Raw genomic sequence first — 21608 nt, forward strand, 5'->3', positions numbered from 1 at the left:
AACATCTATGTTATTCACCAAAATTATTAAAAAAAAAAATCAAGTTCTGCCAAGCCTATTTATGTACACCTCTACCCAGATATAACGCGACCCAATATAACACAAATTCAGATGTAACGCGGTAAAGCAGTGCTGGGGGAGGAGGGCGGCGCATGCTGCGCACCCTGGTGGATCAAAGCAAGTTCATTATAATGTGGTTTCACCTATATTGCTATATTCACCTATTTTTGGCTCCCGAGGACAGCGTTATATCGGGGTAGAGGTGTACCATTTTTATAGGCTGAGATTTTCAAAGCCAGCAGATGCGGATGGCCAATTCCCATTAATTTCAAGTACTTATTAAATCTCAGCCAGAAAGTAGACACAAATGCACATCCATCTGTGTGGCAGACATAAAAGAACTACACTCCTATGTGCAGACCAGACTATATTCAGCCACTGACCTGTGCAGAAGTCTCTTAAGTCAATATTGCAGAAGTCTCTTAAGTCAATTTATGACTGTTGTACATCAGAGAGCGAGCATATCAAGAGATACCGTGTAAGCATTCTATGAAGTCTACTGCTACAGCCCTAATGTGTTGAACTCAAAAGGCATGTTATGTTGACAATGGAGTTTAAAATACTATCACTACTATAACTTTTGCTGACAGAAGCTGTTTCATCCTGAACATGCTCCAAGCAATTCACAAGCTACACACAGTGTGAATCCTACACTGAGGACCACCTATAAAAGCCCTTCCCCCAGCACATCTTAAGCAGCCACTTTGAAGTATTACCCAGCTTTCCAGGAGAATTTTGTTGTGTTTTAACTAAAAAAAAATTAACAAGCCAACAAGATTTGGCTCATCCCTTTAGATGCTTGTTTAAAAGTGAGCTACAAAGAAAAAATAAAAATTTGCCTGGATTGACTCCTTTTTAGTATTTTATGGTGTATAAAGAAGGTTGTTAAAGGTGTGTGTGTGTGCTCTGTTTTTAAAAATATATATATATTTTCCTTCTCTCTCTTTTTATTTTAAATCACCACAGAAATTCAGATCTTTGGATGACTCAAGAAATAGCATCTTTATGCTAGTGAAACCTGATTGAGAGAGGAAAGTAATATTTATTCAGACTGTTTAAAACATTTTTGAGGGGAGGGCGTTAACTAACACGGCTGAGAATAACTTGGGAGAAAGAATGTCATTATTAAAGATTCAGCATTACTGCCCCTTCAAGTAAGCGATAAGAAGGCTCACAATCCTCAGAGACCTCCAATGAGTCCTTCTGCAAAACCAAGTAAAAAATCAGACTTGACATTTCACATAAGAACGAAAACACTCCAAAACACCACCAGAGAGAAGCAAGAAAGGGCACAAACACCACTTCATATACCTTTGAGATAACTAATTTCACTGTACACACGAATCACTTCACCTACCCTCAAATGGCAGCCGCATCTGTGCAGGGCCACTCAGAGGATTCAGGGGCCCTGGGGTCTTCGGTGGCGGGCCCCAGGGTGGAAGGACCCCCCTGCCGCGGGTCTTCGGGGCACTTCGGCGGAGGGTCCTGGAGCGGAAAGACCCCGTGCTGCTGAATTGCCACCGAAGACCCAGAGCGGAAGACGCTCCAGGGGCCCAGACCTCGCAAGAGTTTCCTGGAGCCCCCAGAGTGAGTGGGCCCAGGGCAAATTGCCCTACTTTCCCCCCCCACCCCGGGCGGTCCTGCATCTGTGGGGCATTTAACAAAAGCTGTCCAACTACTCACATCAACACTAACCAGTTTAGGATGGGTAACTAGGCAGAATACGATATCAACTGAATTTAAGAAAGGAGAATTTAGCTACCCAAAATTGGAACTGGAGCAGCATATTTTAATACCTGCAGGAAGAGATATGAGAGAATATACTAAGGCTCCTGGCATCCTACTCTGGCAGTGTAAAGGAGCCTTAAAGTGGGTGAAAACGTAATTTAATGTAAAGGAGCCTTAATGTAAATTAGAGTCAGGTCCAGGATCTTCAAGGAACACACTGATTGGGGTCTCTGATTTATGTCATCTGTCCAAAAGAAACTGGCCAAGGTTTCCAAAAGTGACCAGTGATTTTGAGGCCCAACTTGAGATACCTTACAGTGGCCTGATCTTCAGAGGGTTGTGTTCCGCACATTCTGAAAATTAGACCTCTTTAAGGTGTCACAAATTGGCAATCCAATACCACTGGACACTTTTGAAAATCTTGGCCATTATGTCCAGCTGCAACATGCTCGGGCATCGGTTGAGCATTAACTCAGAGGGAAGATCATCACCTATGGAAATTAATAGCATCAGACCCTGTGGTACCCAATTCAAGTATGACCAAGTCCAACCCTGCTTCGCCTGTGACATTTGACAAGATCATACCCACGGGTGATAAGGCTTCGGATGCAGTTAGGTAAACTACTAATTAGCAGGCTTCAAAACCAGCCTTAATTAAAGGCCACTATCATTTTTTGGCCTCTCTGGGCTAGAACTGGAATTATGGATAATTAATCTTAAAAATATCACAGTTCTCATGATGAGTTTCTAGCAGCACAGCAGGCAGTGAAGGACATGGCATCATTTTGGAGAAGAAAGAACTTTTCCTCCCACCCCCGGTTATAAAAAGAATGAAGCGCTAAGGGACCTGATTTTAATTTAACAATATGCCTGTTAATAAAAAAGAGTTTTTATATGACTTACTTATGAGCAGGGCTATGATTTTCTCATGGATATTTTTAGTAAAAATCAGGGACAGGTCATGGGCAATAAACAAAAAGTCACAGAAGCCGTGACCTGTCCCTGACTTTTACTAAAAACATCCCTGTCAAAATGGGGAGGGAGGACCTGGCACCCTGCTGCCCCTCTCTCCCCCCTACAGTGGCTGGGAGCTGCAGGGACCCCATTGCCCAGTGGCTGGGAGGAGTCCCCCACCACCCTGCCGGGCTGGGAGCTGCAAGGGGGCAGGGGAATGTCCCTGCCAGTGTCAGAGTTTGGGTAGCTGTGAATGCCCCCCTCACCACCTGCTGCTGAGTGGTTCTGGGGTCCCTCTGCTGTTGCTGGCGGCTGGGAGCTGTGGGGGGGAGCTGACTGCTCACGACGGCAGGGGAGCTGCAGGGGGGCCCCTACACCAGCAGCCACTGAGCAACTCTGATGTCCCTCTGAAGCTGCTGGCAGTGATGGCTGGGAGCTATGGGTGCCCCAGCTGCTCGCAGCGCCTGAGATGCTGCAGGGAGGACCTGTGCCAGCAGCAGCGGCTGGGCAACTCAGGGGTCGCCGGCAGTGGCAGGTCAGTTGCGAGGATCCCACTGTTCACAGAGGCTGGGCTGCTGAGGTGCCCCACTGTCATGGAGGTCTCTGAAAGTCATGGATTCCATGACTTCCACGACCGCCGAGACATATTTTTGCCTTACTCACGAGTTTGCAAGCCTGACTTAACTTCCAATTATGTAGCTCTAGAAAAAAGCCTAGAAATCAGGTGAAAAAAATCTGCTTGGGACACATGCTTTAAAGTTACCAGACTGGGTCTTTCCCACAGATGTTAAATTGAGACTCAAGTCTTCTACTCTGTTCTAGTCAACACAGGTTCTTATACCGTGCTCATTACCATGATATCTGAGCACATTAAGCAATCTGATTAACATCTGTCAGGGACTAAGATTATGGAACAATAAGGGGAAAAAAAAGAAAGATAGTTTATTCTTTAAAGATGATCTGTACAATATTTTTCTGTCTGCTTTTGCTTCTTTTTTATTCACTAAGAAAGATCTGCTCTTTTCGTCGTTGTTTTTAAGAGGTTAGGTTTTTCTCCCCCCCACCCCCCTTCTTTTTTTGAAGCTTCAAAATATCAGGAACATCAAGCCTGACCCTTCCAGGGTTTTGCTGGAGGAGTTAGGAGCCTCAGATCTGGTGGAAGAGTTCTTTCACCACTTAACTGGAGGGGCTGGGATGCTGAGTCTTTCACAATGATGTCCTTTCTGCCAAAGGTTTCTTAGATGTTTCAGTTAAAAGGGTGCAAACAAAAAGAAGAGAGTTCTAAATAGCCTGATGAAAAATCCCCTCATCTCTCAAGTGCTCAGCATTCAGCCTCTTGCCTCCTGCAACATGGAGTTTCACGCTGAACAAGACCTGAATTTCTTACACAAAAACAAACAGAAAGAGCAAAACAGGACACAAACGCATTTTTTTTTCTACTTTCCAGGTCACCTTTAAACATGGAAGGCACTCAAATCACAGTGACAGATGCAGTGTAAATACCTAGAGAAGCAAACACATTCCTGCCAGTGCAGCTACACCGTAGTGCCTGCGTGGAGAAGAGGGTGGCAGTATATCACTCATTCAGTCGGAAAAAAAGAACTAGCATACTGGCTTAAGAACTTTTATTTTGATTTCCAGTCCTGAATTCTAAACTCCCCGAGTTTGAAGATGCAGAAGCAGCATGCTCAGGGAAGAGGGAATGCTTTGCCCTGACCAGCAGAAACTATCTCTGTCTGATTAAGGAACTGCACCCAAAGGGGGCTAAAGGAAGCTCCATTCAGCTGGAATTAACAGGAAAGCAGCCACATGGCTGCTGACTCAAGGTATACAGGGGAAGGGGGTTTGCAAGAGCTCAGACAGGAAGCAAAGACTCCACAGCAGGAGAAGTAAAAACCAAGGGACAGACAAAAACTAGTATGGAGTGTATTCAAAGTACTACTTACAGCTCTAATAATATGGTGAAAATGCACATGCATTAATAATTCGAAGTGAGTGAACTAGCACCAGGGGTCACTCTAAACTGGTCAAAAACCTGTGAAATTAAATCCAACTTCAAACCACAAAACAAGATAGACAGCTGGCAGCTCATGAAGCAGATTCTGCCACCTGCACTCCTCTTTCCTCCCTGCATCCTATGGTCCCCATTGCTCCTTTATCAGAGCGCCCCATCCGATAAAACTCACAGCTTTTACACCTAAACCTTTCTGACCCCCAGGCATCAGCTCCCTAATGCTCATTCCTCAAGCTGTTCCAGTAATCAGTTATTACTGCGCTTACCACATACAAAAGTCATATATTGTCGGCCAGCATATCCAATATAAGTCCTATTTTCAGGGTAATCAGACCTCAGACTGTAAAATTAAGGTTTATTTTTGTTTGTTTGTTTTTTTTAAAAACACTCCAAGCTGAAATTTGATAAATAAGAACTTAGCCCACAATTATTTTTAAGTCAGCTTGTAAAAGTTTGACCCTTTTGAAGTTTCATATTTGCAATAAAAAAGGCAACATTAAAGCCCCATTCTCAACAGCTATGCAGATGTGGTGAGTGTAACAGCAAGTTGGGAGGATTTTTATTAATATCTAAACACAAACTGGCATGACAAGACCATAAACACTGCCTGAAAATGAGGTTTTCTGATAGATCATCTGCTTTATGACCACATTAATAAGCTTTATCATTCACCCAATAAAGTTTAAAGTTTAAACCACAAAACAAGATAGACAGCTGGCAGCTCATGAAGCAGATTCTGCTACCTGTTTAAATTTTAATTTTAAGGCAGGCACATGGATTACGAACATATACATTTTGAAGCATATGCCATTTTGTATTTTTATTTCAATAGCTCATTACTCATGAGGTTGGTTGGTTGGTGATTCATTACCATTCTTACTTCTGAATTATTACTGGCATCACTCCTCAGTATGGTGATGCAGAAGTTTACTCTGTTGCTGGAGTCTTTGAATGAGGCTTAAAAAAATCCCTATGTCCTGACCACTGAGAATCAATAGAAACCTTTTGCTGCTTTTCAGAGGGGTATGCATGTTAACCTCAGTGCCTGACCACATAAATTCAGGCTCTTACTCAGCCTCTCCAAATCAGCTTTCTGTAAAAGTCATCTGGGGAACTGATTTCAGAGTAGCAGCTGTGTTAGTTTGTATCCGCAAATATAACAGGAGTACTTGTGGCATCTTAGAGACTAACAAATTTATTTGAACGTAAGCTTTCGTGGGCTACAGCCCACTTCATCAGATGCACAGAATGGAACATATAGTGAGGAGATATATAGGGAACCGTCAGTCTGTCAACGTGGCAAGATGGTAGATCTTGTGTGTTGAAAACATGTATACCACACTGATAGGTCATTACCTGTTTATTAAAGTTCTGTTAATTGGGTGGAGGGGCAGAGAAAAAAACCCAAGAAGCTTGCTTATCAGGAGCAAGGGATGTGTTATGTGGACTTTATTGGAGTTAGAAATTAGAGAAGTGCAATGCTTTAGCAGAGGAAAACTTGAAGATGGAGAGTCCAGCAGAGGTAGCATCACACATTTCAGTTTAAATATTACATCAATACGAGCCACAGAGCCAAGTCCTGAGTGCACTGATAAACTGTACTTCTAGCCAGTGTGTAATGGGAGCATACAGCTTCAAATGTCTTTAACGCCACGACTGCAACCTGAATTAAGTACTTGATGGTATAATGGCCAGGAGTAAAAGGAGAAGTAAGAGTGAGCAAGGGAGAGCGATAATTGATACTTGTGGAATCTATAACAGAGATCAAAGCTGCCTCTCAATACTTAAGTCCCTTAGGCTTTTAAGGTCACAACCTTCATGCAGGAACAACCCAGAAACAGGAGCCTTCGCATCCTATGCACACTGGGAACAAAGCAAATCATATTTAAAACAAAGAAAACATCAAAGTCTGCAGACTTGCAAGAATGCCTCTGGCATATAGCTCCATGGTCATGTGTGCGTGTCATTTTAAATCTAGAAAAGGGCCCAAATCAAAAACCCATATATCAACACCCAGGAACCCTGAGAAGTTCTGTACAGTTCTTTATCTCTAAGAGCTAAAACAAAACTCTGGTGCTCAACTCTGAAGATCTTATAAACAACCTCTCTGACATGTGAAGCTTATTAAGATGGCAATTCATAGCTGCGCCATGGAGAGAGATTCCCCTATGGCTACAGCCCTACCAAATTCACTGTCCGTTTTGGTCAATTTTACAGTCATAGGATTTTAAAAATCATAAATTTCATGATTTCAGCTATTTAAATCTGAAATGTCATGATGATACAATTGTAGGGGTCCTGACTCAAAAAGGTGTTGGGCGGTGGGTGTCGCAAGGTTATTGTAGAGGGGGTTGCAGTACTGCTACCCTAACTTGTACACTGCTGCTGGAGGGTCGTTATCTTCAGAGCTGGGTGGCTGGAGAGTGGCGGCTATTGGCCAGAAGTCCAGCTCTGAAGTCAGAGCCACCGCTGGCAGCAGCACAGAAGGAAGGATGGCATGGTATGGTATTGCCACCATTACGTCTGCTGACAGCCGAGCTGGGCCCTCAGCCAGCAGTCGCCCCTTTCCAGCCACCCAGCTCTGAAGGCAGCAGCGCAGAAGTAAAGGGTGGCATGGTATAGTATTGTATAATATATCTGTATAGTAGGGTAAAAGCACACAAAAGACAAGATTTCACAGGGGGGAACTAGATTTCATGGTCCATGATGTGTTTTTCATGGCTGTATATTTGGCAGGGCCCTACCCATGGCATACATGCAAACATTTTAATGTACAATATATAAATACAGCCTTTTAGTCTCATGTGCCTCTTTCTCTGTATTTCCTTGCTGTATGGTGTAGATTATCAATGTGTGTGCACAAAGAGCAGCTCTCTTCTTGGTATTCTAATGGCCCTTCCTCCCTCCAGTTTTTACAGTGACACCACAATCCAATGTTTGATTGACACACCAGAGAAAATGGATTATGACACTGTTGAGTGGGGGGGGGGGGGAACTGCTGACTTTTAAAAGTGAAAACAACCTAGAAAGTAGATTACACTGCTATAGCTAGTCAATAATTTCCCCAGAGATCCAACCTATGAAATCTGGCAATCCTTATTTACATGAATACCCTTAACCAGCAAGTAGTCCCAATGATGTGAATGGAGTTACTCATATGAACAAAATTTGCAGGATTAGGCCATTTGTTATCCAGATTTCTTGAGCAAGAAGTGCACTATAAAGGTACCTACATACCACTGGAAATCTAAAGCTAATTAAAAGCAGCATTAACTGGCTGGCCCTTAAGCTGCCAACTGTGTCTTTAAAATCAGAATTTCTGGCACATAAGCAAAACTAAATAAACTGTCTTTCATGCAAGCAGGTAAAGTAAACACGCAATGCAAATGTTCCAAATGATTTTTGAGTTAACAGCTAATACATCCACCAGCATGTCAAGTCTCCACTGGAGAATGAAAATATTACCTGCTACTATAAAAGCCAGGGATCACATCTATAGAAAGTTTGTTAGATATTAAAAACATATCAGCTTGGCATATTTTTAAAACAGCATAAAGTGTTAGTCAATGTATTTTTAATGTTCTTCTTAAAAGAGTGACTTATTGTTTATAAATATGCAAAAGTTTAATTGCCTCTCAAACTATGTAATATTATGAAATAATAATTACTTCTCTGGAGTATGTGGGTTCTTTATAAATATATTTAAAAAATATTTATAAATTATACATTTTTCTGTTTTTCCAGGTCATTAACCTTTAACGAAGAACAATTTTCCAACACTTCTGTGCTCCAGTCGCTAATCAGAACTTTTTATATCTATATTTCGGTGACATGCCACTAACGATGATTTATGATGAAGGCAAATATTGTAGGTCATTGCCAAAGTTAATCATTGGGCTTGTTCCAGCATTACCAGTTCTTAAGATTTACTCATGTCATTGAATAGCCACTGCACGCTGAAGAAAAGCAAGAACTGCTCAAGTTAGTTCCATATACCTTTGGTGGTAAAACAAAAGAAATTGTACACATGTTGCAGGCCAAAATTTTCAACCTTGGCTGCCAAAAGTTAGGCACCTAAATAAAACTGACCTAATTTGCAAAGAGATGCTAAGAACTCAGATTTCACGGACATCAATCTGAGTTGTGCATGTTCCGCACATCTGAAGCATCAGGGGCTCAATACATGGATTTAAATCCTAAATTTTAGGCACCCAAGTTTGAAAAATTTCACCCAGATCTTTGCATGCATAGTATTTTCTAGGTTATCAATGAAAGCAGGAGCATGCTCATGTACAGCAGATTCAAATTAAGTCAATTAATGAAAGGTACAGGATTCACCAAAGTGTCCCAGATTTAGGAAAACAGCATGGGTTCAATTCTCCCCTGATCCTGATACAAATTATGGCTGTCAAGTGATTAAAAAAAGATTATTGCAATTAATCGCATTGTTAAACATTAACAGAATACTGTTTATTTAAATATTTATGGATGTTTTCTACATTTTCAGATATATTGATTTCAGTTACAAAACAGAATACCTTATATTTATTTTTGATTACAAGTATTTCCACTGAGAAAAAAGGAAAAAAAAAATCTTTTTCAATTCACCTAATACAAGTACGGTAGTGCAATTGCTTTATCATGAAAGTTGAACTTACAAATGTAGAATTATGTACCAAAAAACCTGCATTCAAAAATAAAACAATGTAAAATTGTAGAGACTACAAGTCAACTCAGTCTTTCTTCAGCCAATCGCTCAGACAAACAAGTTTGTTTACGCTTGCGGGAGATAATGCTGCCCACTTCTTGTTTACAATGTCACCTGAAAGTGAGAAAAGGTATTCACATGTCACTGTTGTACCCATATTGCATGGTATTTACGTGTCAGGTGCACTAAACATTCATACGTCCCTTTATGATTCAACCACCATTCCAGGGGACATGAGTCCATCCAGATGATGGGTTCTACTCCATAACAATCCAAAGCAGTTTCCACATCAGAGTGTTGCTCTTTTAAGACTTCTGTTTAGCATAACTGGCAGGTAAATACCTTGCAATGCCGGCTACAAAAGTGCCGAGCAAATGCCTGTTCTCACTTTCAGGTTACACTGTAAATAAAAGAGTGCAGCATTATCTCCAACAAACTTGTTTTTCTCTTAGTGATTGGCTGAAAAAGAAGTAGGACTGAGTAGACTTGTAGGCTCTGAAGTTTTATACTGTTTTGGTTTTGAGTGAAGTTATGTAACAAAAAAAATCTACATTTTTAAGCTGCATTTTCAGGACAGAGACAGCACTACAGTACTTATATGAGGTGAACTAAAAATACAAGTTCGTTTATCATTTTTACAGTGAAAATATTTATAATAAAAAATATACACTTTGATTTTGGTTACAACACAGAATATAATCTATGATAACCATGTAGAAAAACATCCAAAATATTTTATAAATTTCAATTTGTATTCTATTATTTAACAGAGCAATTAAACTGTGATTTAATGCAATTAATATTTTTAATCATGATTAATTTTTTGAGTTAATGGCGTGAGTTAAATGTGATTAATCGACAGCCCTACTACAAATGCTTGGAAGGAAGATTTGTTGTCTCAAATATGCCCATAAAACATCTTATTAAAAAAAAGTCTGGCAGTATTTTTCCAAGAAATGTCTGTTTCTAAATATTTGTTAAACTCAGCCACCACCAACTGCAAGTATCCAAACCAAGTGGAACAGGAACATGGGCATCAGGAAATATAGATATTTATTAGAGGTGGACCAAAACTCTGTTTGAAATCACCTCCTGATCCTCTGAGAACATTCAGATGCACATCAAAAGCCTTGCAACTTGGGCTCATGATGTCTAATATTTAGCCAATGATCTTATCCTATTCATGGCAAGAGATGGAAGAATAATGGTCATATGACTCAACAGCTAAAGTTTCCTTGTTCACTTGTGATAAATTTTCATGGGTTACACTGCATCATGATTCAGTTTAAACTTAAAGACAACTTGGGCTAAACTGAAGGGGATATTTGGGATCAGACATAGGCATTTAATCACAAGTGATGGTAACAGAGTGAACTTCTCCTATGAGAGAGAATTCAGTAACCACATACAACATTAGATTTAGTATTGGTAGAAAACTGAATCCCTCTTTTATAAAGAGAAAGATAAACACGTTTTACAGCACTTTGGTTCCAGGACCTGTCAGTCTGGTAGGAGGTGCTGAATACAGTACATTTAAAGAGAAGACTAGGCAGCTGGATACATACTCAGGTTTCAAAAGAAAACCAGAACAGAATGAAATTGGTCATTCATATACACTTCAGTACTAGATCTTCAACTGCAGAGTAGAAACACCCTTTACTTCTTTTAAAGATGACTATATTCTGCTCTGAATTATTCCAGTGCAACACCGTGAGATCAGCTCCACCACACTGGAGAATCTGACCCACATATTCCATTTAACCCTATTTCTAGCAATAGGATTTACACATGCACAACAACAGAAGGGACTTGATTGTCTCCTACAGATGGAAAGATATAAAACTGTAAAAGGCTATATAAAAAATGTTAACCTATCCGGCTCCACTTGGGCCTTCAGCAGGATTTGAACCTGGCTTTGGAGGTAAAAGGATGAGCCACTGTGGCTTGACCTAGAGGACTAACTCTTCCAGAAGCTAGAGATTCTGTGACCCTCTTACGGGGACAAACCACTAGAGAGGGACAAAGGTCCTAACATGTCAATTTGCCTTGCTCCCCAGAAGAGTAAGTACAGGTACTAGCAACAATCTTATTGTATTATGGAGAGACGTCAACCATTGCAGAGTTACGATTTAAATTATCCTTCCTTCATAAATAAATTTGTTTGATTTTTCCCCAATTTGTTTGATTTTTCCCAATTTGCTGGAAGAAAACCAATCTGACTGAAATTTCACAGGTGTGATCTTACTCCAGTGTAGACTTTTTCTGAGGTGTTTGTGGCAAATTGCATAAGTCATGTGGGAAATAAAAGGATCCAAAACTTGAGGTGAAATTACTACTTGAATACTTTCCTAACCTTTTTTGGCATCAGAAGCTTGGCCTAGAAATCCACTTAAAAAAAAATAATCTGTTTACATTGGCAAGAGCTGGTGCCAATTTTGGGAGAATCACTGGCAGAATTATTTAGTTATTAGAAGCACTTCCATATTCACTGTGAGTTCTGCTGTTCTTCATTTCCTAGGCTGTCAAAGAAGACCTTGCAAAGTCTCCAATGGCCTCCACTGAGAAGGGAAGAACAACAGGGAAGCAAGCTTATGGAAGGGACAGGAGACTTTGGTCTGGAAGAAACAGAATAGAGCACCACAGAGAGGATGAGAAGCAAGGTGAAGGGGGATGGTGGTATCTAGTCTGGGGAGAGGAAATCCCTTTTGCAGATTGGCAAATAGCAGGGCTCATCCATGCACAGCTTGCAAACTCGACAAGGATTCTTGGTGCTCAGCCTCTCAAACATTTTTTTAAAAACCTAAAGCAAATTCCTGGGCTTACTGTCTCCTGTGGGTAATGATATAGGGCAGAATTATCGTTGTTTGTGTGATTTCTACTGTGCAAATCCCTTTTCTTTTTACGGAAGGGAAGGAAGAGAAAGGCTGTTTTGTGCTTGTAAGATTAACAGTGAATTTCAAGCCTAACATTTGTACTTCCTTTTGAATCTTTCACACGTTCTTTGGAGATTTTTTTTTCCCCCTTAGATAACAAATATATAGTTAGAAGTTTTGGGTTTTTTTCCCCCTTGAACATAATTTAAAAACAAAAACAAAGAAAACTCCTTAACAACAGGCTTTGCTCACAAAAGGCACAAAGAGAACCAAGCTGATCTCTACAAGGGTCTGCTTCCTAAGACACACCAGGAAAAGACACTTACAGGCTCCAACTACAGCCACAGCAGAAACGTGGCATGTCTTCTTGGCTGCAAAGTCTCAGCTTGCTGAAGGCATTCTGCTGCAAAACTGCTCAACTTGTAATAGAAATTCCTAGCAGCTGCTGCCTAGCCTGGAGGAAGTGATTCTGAGTTCAAGGACTTCCACTACCACTGATCATACACTTATAATACGCTTATACCACTTGCAATGCCAGGGGCTGATGGATGGGAGAGAGTGGGCCTTCAATGCGCAGCAATCCCTTTTGGGGTTTTAGTCAGTCAGTCATTGTGCTGCTATATAAATATTCACACTAAACATATGGCCTGAAGGGGTAATCTGTCAAATAAAAGGGTGCCTGACGGGAAAGAGAATGATGATAACCCTTTATTCCATCCCACTAGACTCTGGAAAGAGCAAAAAATTTGACTGACTAACCATTATGCTGCTCAGCTGTTCATATTGCAGTTCTAATGCACACTCAACCAAAGAGCATGAAAAATCAAGAATAAAATTGAATTTTATTTCTAACAAGAATTAAAGCTACCTCCAGAGCCCATTATCTCTCCCTCTCTCTGCCTTATGAGAATATACTATATTGATATACTTACCTTTATTCTAGTATTACTGCATCCGCCCTAGGAGGACTGTGTCTCACTATGCTATAAATTGTTTAAAACTGCATGGTTTTGTGTGTAGTCAAGCTTTAGGTTTTACTTGGGGTCAATGAGTCCTAAGTCACTTTTAGAAATGAACTTCAGGTGCTCTTTTGGAGAAGTGGAGTTGGTACAGTTTTAGATAAAGTGATGTGGGAATGTGGAGTGGTTGTGAACAAGATAAGTGACAGGATAATTTTGGTTAAGTCTTGAAAATGGCCACCCCCTAAATGTTCTACTATTCATGTACCTTTAAAATGGAGTGTGTACTAAAGTGTTTTTTAGTACACACTCAATGATTTCTAAATGATTTGCCCAAGGTCACACAGACAGTCAGTGGAAGGAGAAGGAATAATACCCAGGTCTTCTGACTCCCAGCTCAGTGCTTTCCACTACTGCCTAATACTATAAACAATGTGGGTTGGGGGCCTTTCAGTCTTTTCACCATGTGCCATCAATTGAATTTTGAGGGGCTGCAGACATATGTAAGGGACCACATCACAAAGTACTAGGGACCCAGAAGGGTGGAAAGGGAAGAGCAGCTAAGCAGGGGAGGGGGAAGATTAAGAACCAGTCTAATGACATTGAGCCAGTACATTCCGACTGCCACATAATAATGTTTGGTATAGAAGGTATGTTCTGCAGACAGGGCTGCATTACATATATCTTCCTTCCTCCTCCTACCAAAACCAGTCAGACTTGTGAAAGCTCACCCATTGTTAGATTTTAAAAAAAATTATCATGCAGAGCCTGACCTTTCAGCAAATAATTAAAAATTCAATGATGCAGACCTGAAGGATAAATGAAATACTAAATATAATTTATTTCCTCAATATACCAGTAAATTCTTTGCAATGTTGAGATCAACAAAGCACATCCCATTACTAAAGTTTTGATCCCAAATGGATGTGCCAATAAATTCCATTAGTTGCCTAGTGAGCTAACATTTTGCCTTACGGAAATCTTGCAGAAAGATTTGTGGGGTTGTTTTTTTTAATGATAGCAGTAGTCTTTGTGAAAGGATTTTTCCACCATTCATTTCAGTGCCTCAAATCAAGACTGAATATGCATTTACTGCATGGCTTCAATGTGGAAGAAAATATAAATGTTAGCAAGCAAGGCAATAATTCAGAGGCTCTTTATTCATTTACTGCTGACTAATGGAACCTCCTGTTCTTCAGTGGATAGGTTGGATGACAATAGTTAACATTCATATAGTACTTAAGCTTTGTACGCAGCTTTGAAAACATGAACAAAGTAAGCTTCAGTACATCCACGTGAGGTATGGAAGTGTTATCCCTATTTATACATGGGGAAACTGAGGCACAGAGCTATTAAATTAACTTTCTTGAGGCCAGAGTAGCAAGTAGTCGAATCAGGATTAGAACTCAGAAGTTTCTTGGATCCAGGGCTGTGCTCAGTCCATTAATCGACACAGCCTTTGGGACACAACATGCTAATCCAGCCACAGAGGAATATGCATAAATACACCATGTATAAAAGCTATCAGGCCACCTCCCACAATGACAGAACAGAGCTGGTGTGTTTGTACAGTGTCAGCACAATGAGACCTGGCCTATGAGTACTATGGTAAGCAACTCATCCAGCAACAAGATTCCCCTGTAACTGTGGGTCTTGGTGTCATAGACCTCTCCGAGCTAGGGCACTGGCTGGACATACGCAATCCATAAACCCATTTATTATTTATAACACCCCAAATAAACTAATGCAGCTTGTTCTTCAGAAACAATAAACTGTAGCACCTTGTTTGGATTTAGCGACTACATGAATGGTCAGCTCTACTGCCCTCTGGTGACTCAATCCTCAGAAGAATTCATCATCATTTGCATAATAAATTTCACTTGGCTTGTGTTCTATGGAAAGTAGCAAGAAAAGTTTTTTAAAACCCTTTTCCAGCTATGATTTAGAGAATTTCCTTAGGTACTGTGGCATCCAACACCCATTAATTTCATTGGGGGCTGAACATCTAAATCTCTAAAATCCAGTGGATATATTCAGTGCCACATGAATGCTGATCAGCACCACCCAGGCAATCAATGTTTAGCACTATTGCCAAATACAGCTCTGCCAAAGCACCTCATCACTGACATGCAACAGCCCAGACATATATCACTCCTGCGTCTTTCTTAACAGGAAAACCATACTGAAATGAGCATGATTTTGTTAACCCAGCACTATGGTAAGAAGAGAGCAAATCCATTTTCACCCATCCCATGAGACTGAGAGAGGATCGCCTCTCTAGAAATGAGTCTCCAAGCTGTCAAGTCCCATTGCTCAACCAAACCCCTATCACAGACGACATAAACATTAAAAATCAATTTGAAAGCTGGCCAAACTGTTATTAGACACCTTTATACAATTACTAATGTCGCCATAAAATACTGCCTGTCTACTATGCAAATTATTAAGCATGAATAGTTCTTCAAAGGAAATTACACCCACTAGCCCTTCAGATTAAAGTTAGTAATTTGCTATTAGGTGTCAAACTATCATTTAAAAGTATGTCATTCCAGCCTACTTCTATTGTCTAGTCTCCTTCAATTTATTAGCACAAATGCACCACTTAAGATGTGTGAGGTCTATCCAAAACGATTCTCTACAGCAGGGAACTATATTCATGCTGTACTAATGGTTTTAATTTGTTTTTCTTCTTTGGCCTTTTAATATTCAGTCTTCTGCTACCAAGGAAGCATCATAATGCCCCTAATCTTTCATAGCTAGAGACTCGGGCTCAAATGGGGTTTAGTTCACACGAGCAATGAATCTCAAGCTGTGCCTGAATGTGTTTTTGCTCACATTACAAAATCACTGTACGGCTTGACTCCACTAGTAGTCACTGTTTGACAGAAACGAGGAATAGGGCAGGTAATTAGGACCCCGATTCAGCAAAGCATTGAACCATGTGCTTAACATTAAGCATATGAGTAGTCCCATTGTTAAGTTAAGCATGTGCTTAACTGTTTTCTAAATAAGAACCATGGGGGGAAATTTTCACAAGTACCTACGTTATGTGATCCAAAATCCCATTTTCAAAATAACGTAGGCACTTAGGAGCCTACGGTCTACACGGGGATACTCAGAAAAGTTAATCCAAATCAACTAAAGGTATGAATTTAAAGTGGATTAATTTAACTGCATTTAGCCTCTTTGTGGACATTTTGATTCATAATTAAAGTGACCTCAAATCAGTTTAGCTCAATTCACTTCCAAAGTGAATTAAAATAAACAAAATTAAGGCCACTTTAATTCTAAATCAAAGCATCCACACAGGTATTTAATTCTGTTTATCTAATCCACTTTAAATTCACACCATAAGGGAATTCAGATTAACATTTCTAAATTCCACATGTAGACAAGCCCTTAATTCATTTTTGAAAATTTTATCCCAGATCAGGATTCGGGTTCATTGGAAGAAGAACATGAAGAAAATTTGTACTGAACACATCTATCTCACTTCATACTGTGATAGCATCTCCCCGTCATCGGTCTTGTAACTGTGCCTGCAGCATTAGGAAAAGTCAATATATACTTAAACCACAAATGCAATTCAATCATTTGGCTTCAAAATATTTTAAGCAAAAATAATATGCAATAGCATGCAATTTCACTCAAGTACATGTATTATGCATTGTGAAGACTGGGTACTCATTATCTTTGAATGACAAAAGAGAAAAGAAAATTCTCAGAGGAATGCACAATGCAGTAAAAATAAATCTAGATAGAGAGAGATGTACTTAGCACCTACTCCATTATAAAACCTTTTTTTTAAATGATTAAAAGATTAATAGTGTCACTTCTAACAAAATAAAAGGAGACATGGGTAGGAATGCAGAGATAGCCACACTTTTCCAGAAATACAATGCAGTACAAGGACTGGATCCTGCTCCTGTTGGCACATTTCCCACTGACCAATGAGAATGGAGATGGAGTACCCATATAGCATGGAGAGTGGGTATGGTTGAGGGGACAGGGCACTGGTATGGAATTCACAAGTTATAGGTTCTATCCTTGATTCATCATTGTCCCCATTTAACTATGGGCAAGTTATTTCACCTTTCTGCCTGTTTCTTCTCATACTCTTTTTGCCTGTTTTTTCTGCTAGCTCTAATGCAGTGCTCCCCAACCTTTTAGGCTGGCAGGCGCCAGCCGAAGGACAACTGCAGCCGTGGAGCACCCGCCGAAATGCTGCCGAATTTCAGTGGCATTTCAGTGGTGATGCCTCTCAATGACGACACTTGTCGACGGTAAGCGGCATTAGCGAGAGGCATCCCAGCAGAAATTCGGGGGTGACGCCTCTCGATGACATCACTTGTCACAAACAAGCATTGTCATCGAGAGACGTCCCCAGCGAAATGCAGCTGCGGCATTTCGGCAGGTGCTCTCCCGGGGGCCAGGACGTGGGTGCATTAAGATGCCCCCATGGGTACCATGGCACCCGCGGGCACCGCGTTGGGGACCCCTGCTCTAAAGTGTGCGTATGCAGTGTCTAGCACCATGGGGCTCTGAACTCAGCTGGGGCCTCACAGTGCTAACAACAATAATAAATCCTGAACGTTGAAGACTTATTGAAGTCATCTCCTGAAAGACCTTTCACCTTGTCCCTCCAAACAATGATAATGGGACAACCCTGTGACCTGACAGCAGCTGCCTTTGAAAAATCAACTCCCACATGGGACTCGACTGCTGTCACACTCCTTAGCAGTCAGAACATTCCACAGCGGTGGCTCAGAAGATGCACATAAGCAGAATCTTAACTCTCAAGGTAAGTCGTTCAATTACTTTAAATGAAAGAAAATGGTTTAGATGTCAAAGGGATGTGGCCTGGGGATTCTACCCTCCCTCCAGCTATAAGGCTGCTTCTCTGGCTGGTGCATACTCAAGGCATTACTGATGCTGCTTTCTGTCTCTGAAGGCAGGGAACGAGGCTTGTACCATTTATGAGCCTCTGATAGTGCTTCTTGGTCCAGGACAAATCTCAGGTACAATTCAATAAAGGGAGGTTCTGCCTGGAGGGAACTACAGATTCACACAGGAAGGTAAACTGGCATCGCAAACGGACTGGAACTCAACCTGACTGGCAACCCCTTGTTGTATTCTGCCTTAAAGAGGGCAGAGCTGCTGGAATATAAGACCCGGGCCTAGGGTCATGTGAACAGATTAGGGAAACCTGAACTCAAATCTATTCTAACAACATATACTAGGGCTACATTAATATGCACACACATGCTTATTCTCATACATACATATGTACACACACACACACACACACAGACAAAAACACCCTCAATATTAAATCAGTTGTCTGTAAACATTCAAGTTCTGTGCCAATTGCAGTCTTTACAGACACTGCCATCAACTCACCCAGGTGCAATATATACTATCATTTACTTCAAGGGTGTGCACAAACGTAACTGAGGGCATAAACTGGCCCTGTTTATCAAACCAGCTCCCAAAAAGGGACCCTTTCTGCTCCAACTTCTTTTTATCAGACACTCTAACAAACAAAGCAAACCTATCTGGAGCTCAGTGCTTTCCTCAGCTTAGTTAGCTAGTCAGACAAACACAACCCAATTTTGTATGTAAAAGAAATCTGAAACCTACCTGTATGTTGCCAAAGTCCACATTCTCATAATGGAAATGTGCACACTCTGCCATCTTCGGAAAGTGGCCCTTGGTAAAGGATAACCTGAAGTACATCAAGAGCAACCCATAAGATGCACATCACTGAAACAACTGTCAGAATCGCGTCATGATGAAATGTAGCTAGACCATCTACATTTAAGTGCCTGACCAAGACCATCCATCATCCTGAAGCTAAGGGAACATACAGTGCTGCTTATTTTGATGCACTAAAGCGGTGAGGAAAGGGATTTGGTGAGGGAGATAAACTAAACTGCGAAGTGACATTTATCATTGTCTTTTTAGGGAAACGCATGCATTCCATCACCACCAAGGCCAGTGTCTATAGGGAAGGATGCAGGGACAAGCTGTCCCACCTGCACTTGCATTGGGGAAATTAATCTGTAAACAGCCTGACACAAGAGACATACGAAAGTCAAACTTTACCTGTGAAAGGCATCACAGCCCATCAGTTCCGGGTTGATGGATCTGAGGGTGCAGAACAAATGCTATTTATCCTTTGGCTTTTTAAAATTCAGCGGTGAGGCATAATCATCTCCAAGCATCCCCAACTACAGCAATGGCTGACAGGGAGATGCTCTGGTTCTGCAACAGGATCTTCCTTCTGCTGAAGCTGCTGCAGACTCCTATAGATACTTCTGGTTGTGAGCCAATGAGATTGTCTTTATCTGGCTCACTCTTCCCACGGGAATATAAGTGGGAAGTGAGATACAGCATCTAGCTGCTCAGAAATAGAACAAAGAGCCATTTTCCCTAACAGCATCAGAGCATGATAGCTCTGAATGCACAGACCAATGCTGGTAGCTCTGGACCATCTGCCAGCACTTTAAATAAGGATGGGACGAGTCATTTTTGCCTAATTTGGACCCCATTCACAGATCATTGGTTTGAATTATGCTGAGGGAAGGCAAATGAGCATAGAAAGGGAACAGAACAAGGGCAGAGAGAAAAAAAAACAGTTCAATGGAAAAAGTAGCGTGAAAACAGCACTGGGCAGGTACAGTGGAAAAAAGAAACTGAAAAACGGAGCAGAGACAGAGAAAAATTCTAATGAAAAAAATAAAGGTCATCCACTTGTCCCAGATTAACTTTTCCTCTGTGTCAGGAGTACAGGGGAAGTATTACACTTATACTTTGCACAGGCTTGCCTTGAGCTCCTTTTTTTTTTTTTTAATGAATCATCTTTGGGGGGAAAACCGCACGGTTTAAATGACAGCAAGAGTGAGATTCAAAATTCAAAGTAGCTTTGCAACCCTTCTCCCCAAAAGCAAGTGTGTAAGGTTTACAAAACCTCCACCTCTATAAGCTTCATCCATCCCAAGCTTTAATATTTAGAGCATACCGACCAGCAGTTTTGCTTTTCACAGGCAGCAGGTCCACATTGCTCTGATAAGGAGACTACCAGAAATCCTTTAGCACTTACGGCCTGGCTTCTGGATGCATTGGGGCTCTACTGCACTATTACAGTCTTGAGCACAGCTAGAATCATGGAAGTTAGAGCACAGATGACAGAAAAGCTACAGAATTAGCTCACAAAATAAGCCCATTGCTCTTACTTTTTCACATTCTTCATTTTCATGCTCGCTGTGCTGCTGCACGTCCGAAGTGGCAGCTCCCCTGGAATCTCAGGGATATCTGCACCTCTCGCCTACACACACACCAAAAAAAATAAAAAAGGGAGGAAAGAGAAACGTTAGATTTGATTGAACACTACACTTTGGTGCCTTCAACACATGCACTGTCTGTGCAATTCTCATGTATGTATGCAAGATATACTTCAGTAATTTGCAGCACAGAAAGAATTAATCCAGGGATTCCGACCTAAAATACGGTTAGCTGCTCACATACAAGCTTGCTAATTCTCACTAATTACTGGGAGAGCCAATGCATTATAGACCCTAAGAATAAGAGGAAAAAGGATGAGATTTTCAAAACTAGCAGCCTAACTTTAGGCTTCCAAGACCACATTTAGGCTCCTAATTAAGCATCTTGACTTCCAACACCGCTGAAGCTGCTCGGTATCCAACACTGTTGAAAATTAGGTTAGCTACTTGTGTGCTTAAATATGGAAGAATTTTTTGAAATATTTAAAAAAATCTGGGCCTAAGCAAACAACTATTAAAAAAAAAATTCATGAATCAATAATAAAAGAGGCAATGAAAAGGCATCACAAAATTTACATCTGTGTTATTTTGTGGGTGGCAGAAGCTTTCAATTTATGTGGTGGTTTAACATTCATAATCTTCTATCCATATCCATTCCAGACACTTAATTTTCCTACTCTGTCATCTAATGGCGTTTCAGTCCTGAAAAGAAAGAGTGAAATGTTCATGTAATATTTTGCTCCACTCGTGCGGATAAATGTGAGTTGTATCTGTGCCATTCAGTTCCCATCTTAGCCTCCCTCAAAAAATGTTGATGTTATTTAAGACCTAAGTTATCTCGCAAGTTCTCAATACATCACATAGCTTACACTGGAATAATTAAGAGCCGTGTGTGTGTGTGTGTGTGTGTGTGTGTGTGTGTGTGTGTGTGTGTGTGTGTGTGTGTGTGTGTGTGTGTGTGTGTGTGTGTGTGTGTGTGTGTGTGTGTGTGTAGGAATTAAAACCATTTTGTTTTAACAGAGTTGTTTT

General features: G+C 40.8%; 1 protein-coding gene across 9 annotated transcripts in view; it reads right to left on the bottom strand.

Moving 5' to 3' along the window:
* ARHGAP32 (Rho GTPase activating protein 32) overlaps positions 1–21608 on the bottom strand; it is a 403957-nt gene that overhangs the window by 185242 nt on the left and 197107 nt on the right. For 6 of the 9 annotated variants that reach the window (XM_050921524.1, XM_050921528.1, XM_050921525.1 and 3 more), the window contains exons 3-4: positions 20532–20623; positions 18937–19021 (exon numbers count right to left, since the gene is read on the bottom strand). In XM_050921524.1, coding sequence (XP_050777481.1) covers positions 18937–19021; positions 20532–20623 — 177 coding nt within the window. Of the gene's footprint in view, positions 1–18936; positions 19022–19401; positions 19485–20531; positions 20624–21608 lie in introns of those variants that run through there. The other 3 variants (XM_050921529.1, XM_050921527.1, XM_050921530.1) reach the window with 2 other exon arrangements.

Source organism: Gopherus flavomarginatus, chromosome 13 (assembly GCF_025201925.1).
Source record: "Gopherus flavomarginatus isolate rGopFla2 chromosome 13, rGopFla2.mat.asm, whole genome shotgun sequence".
NCBI classification, from domain to species: Eukaryota; Metazoa; Chordata; order Testudines; family Testudinidae; genus Gopherus; species Gopherus flavomarginatus.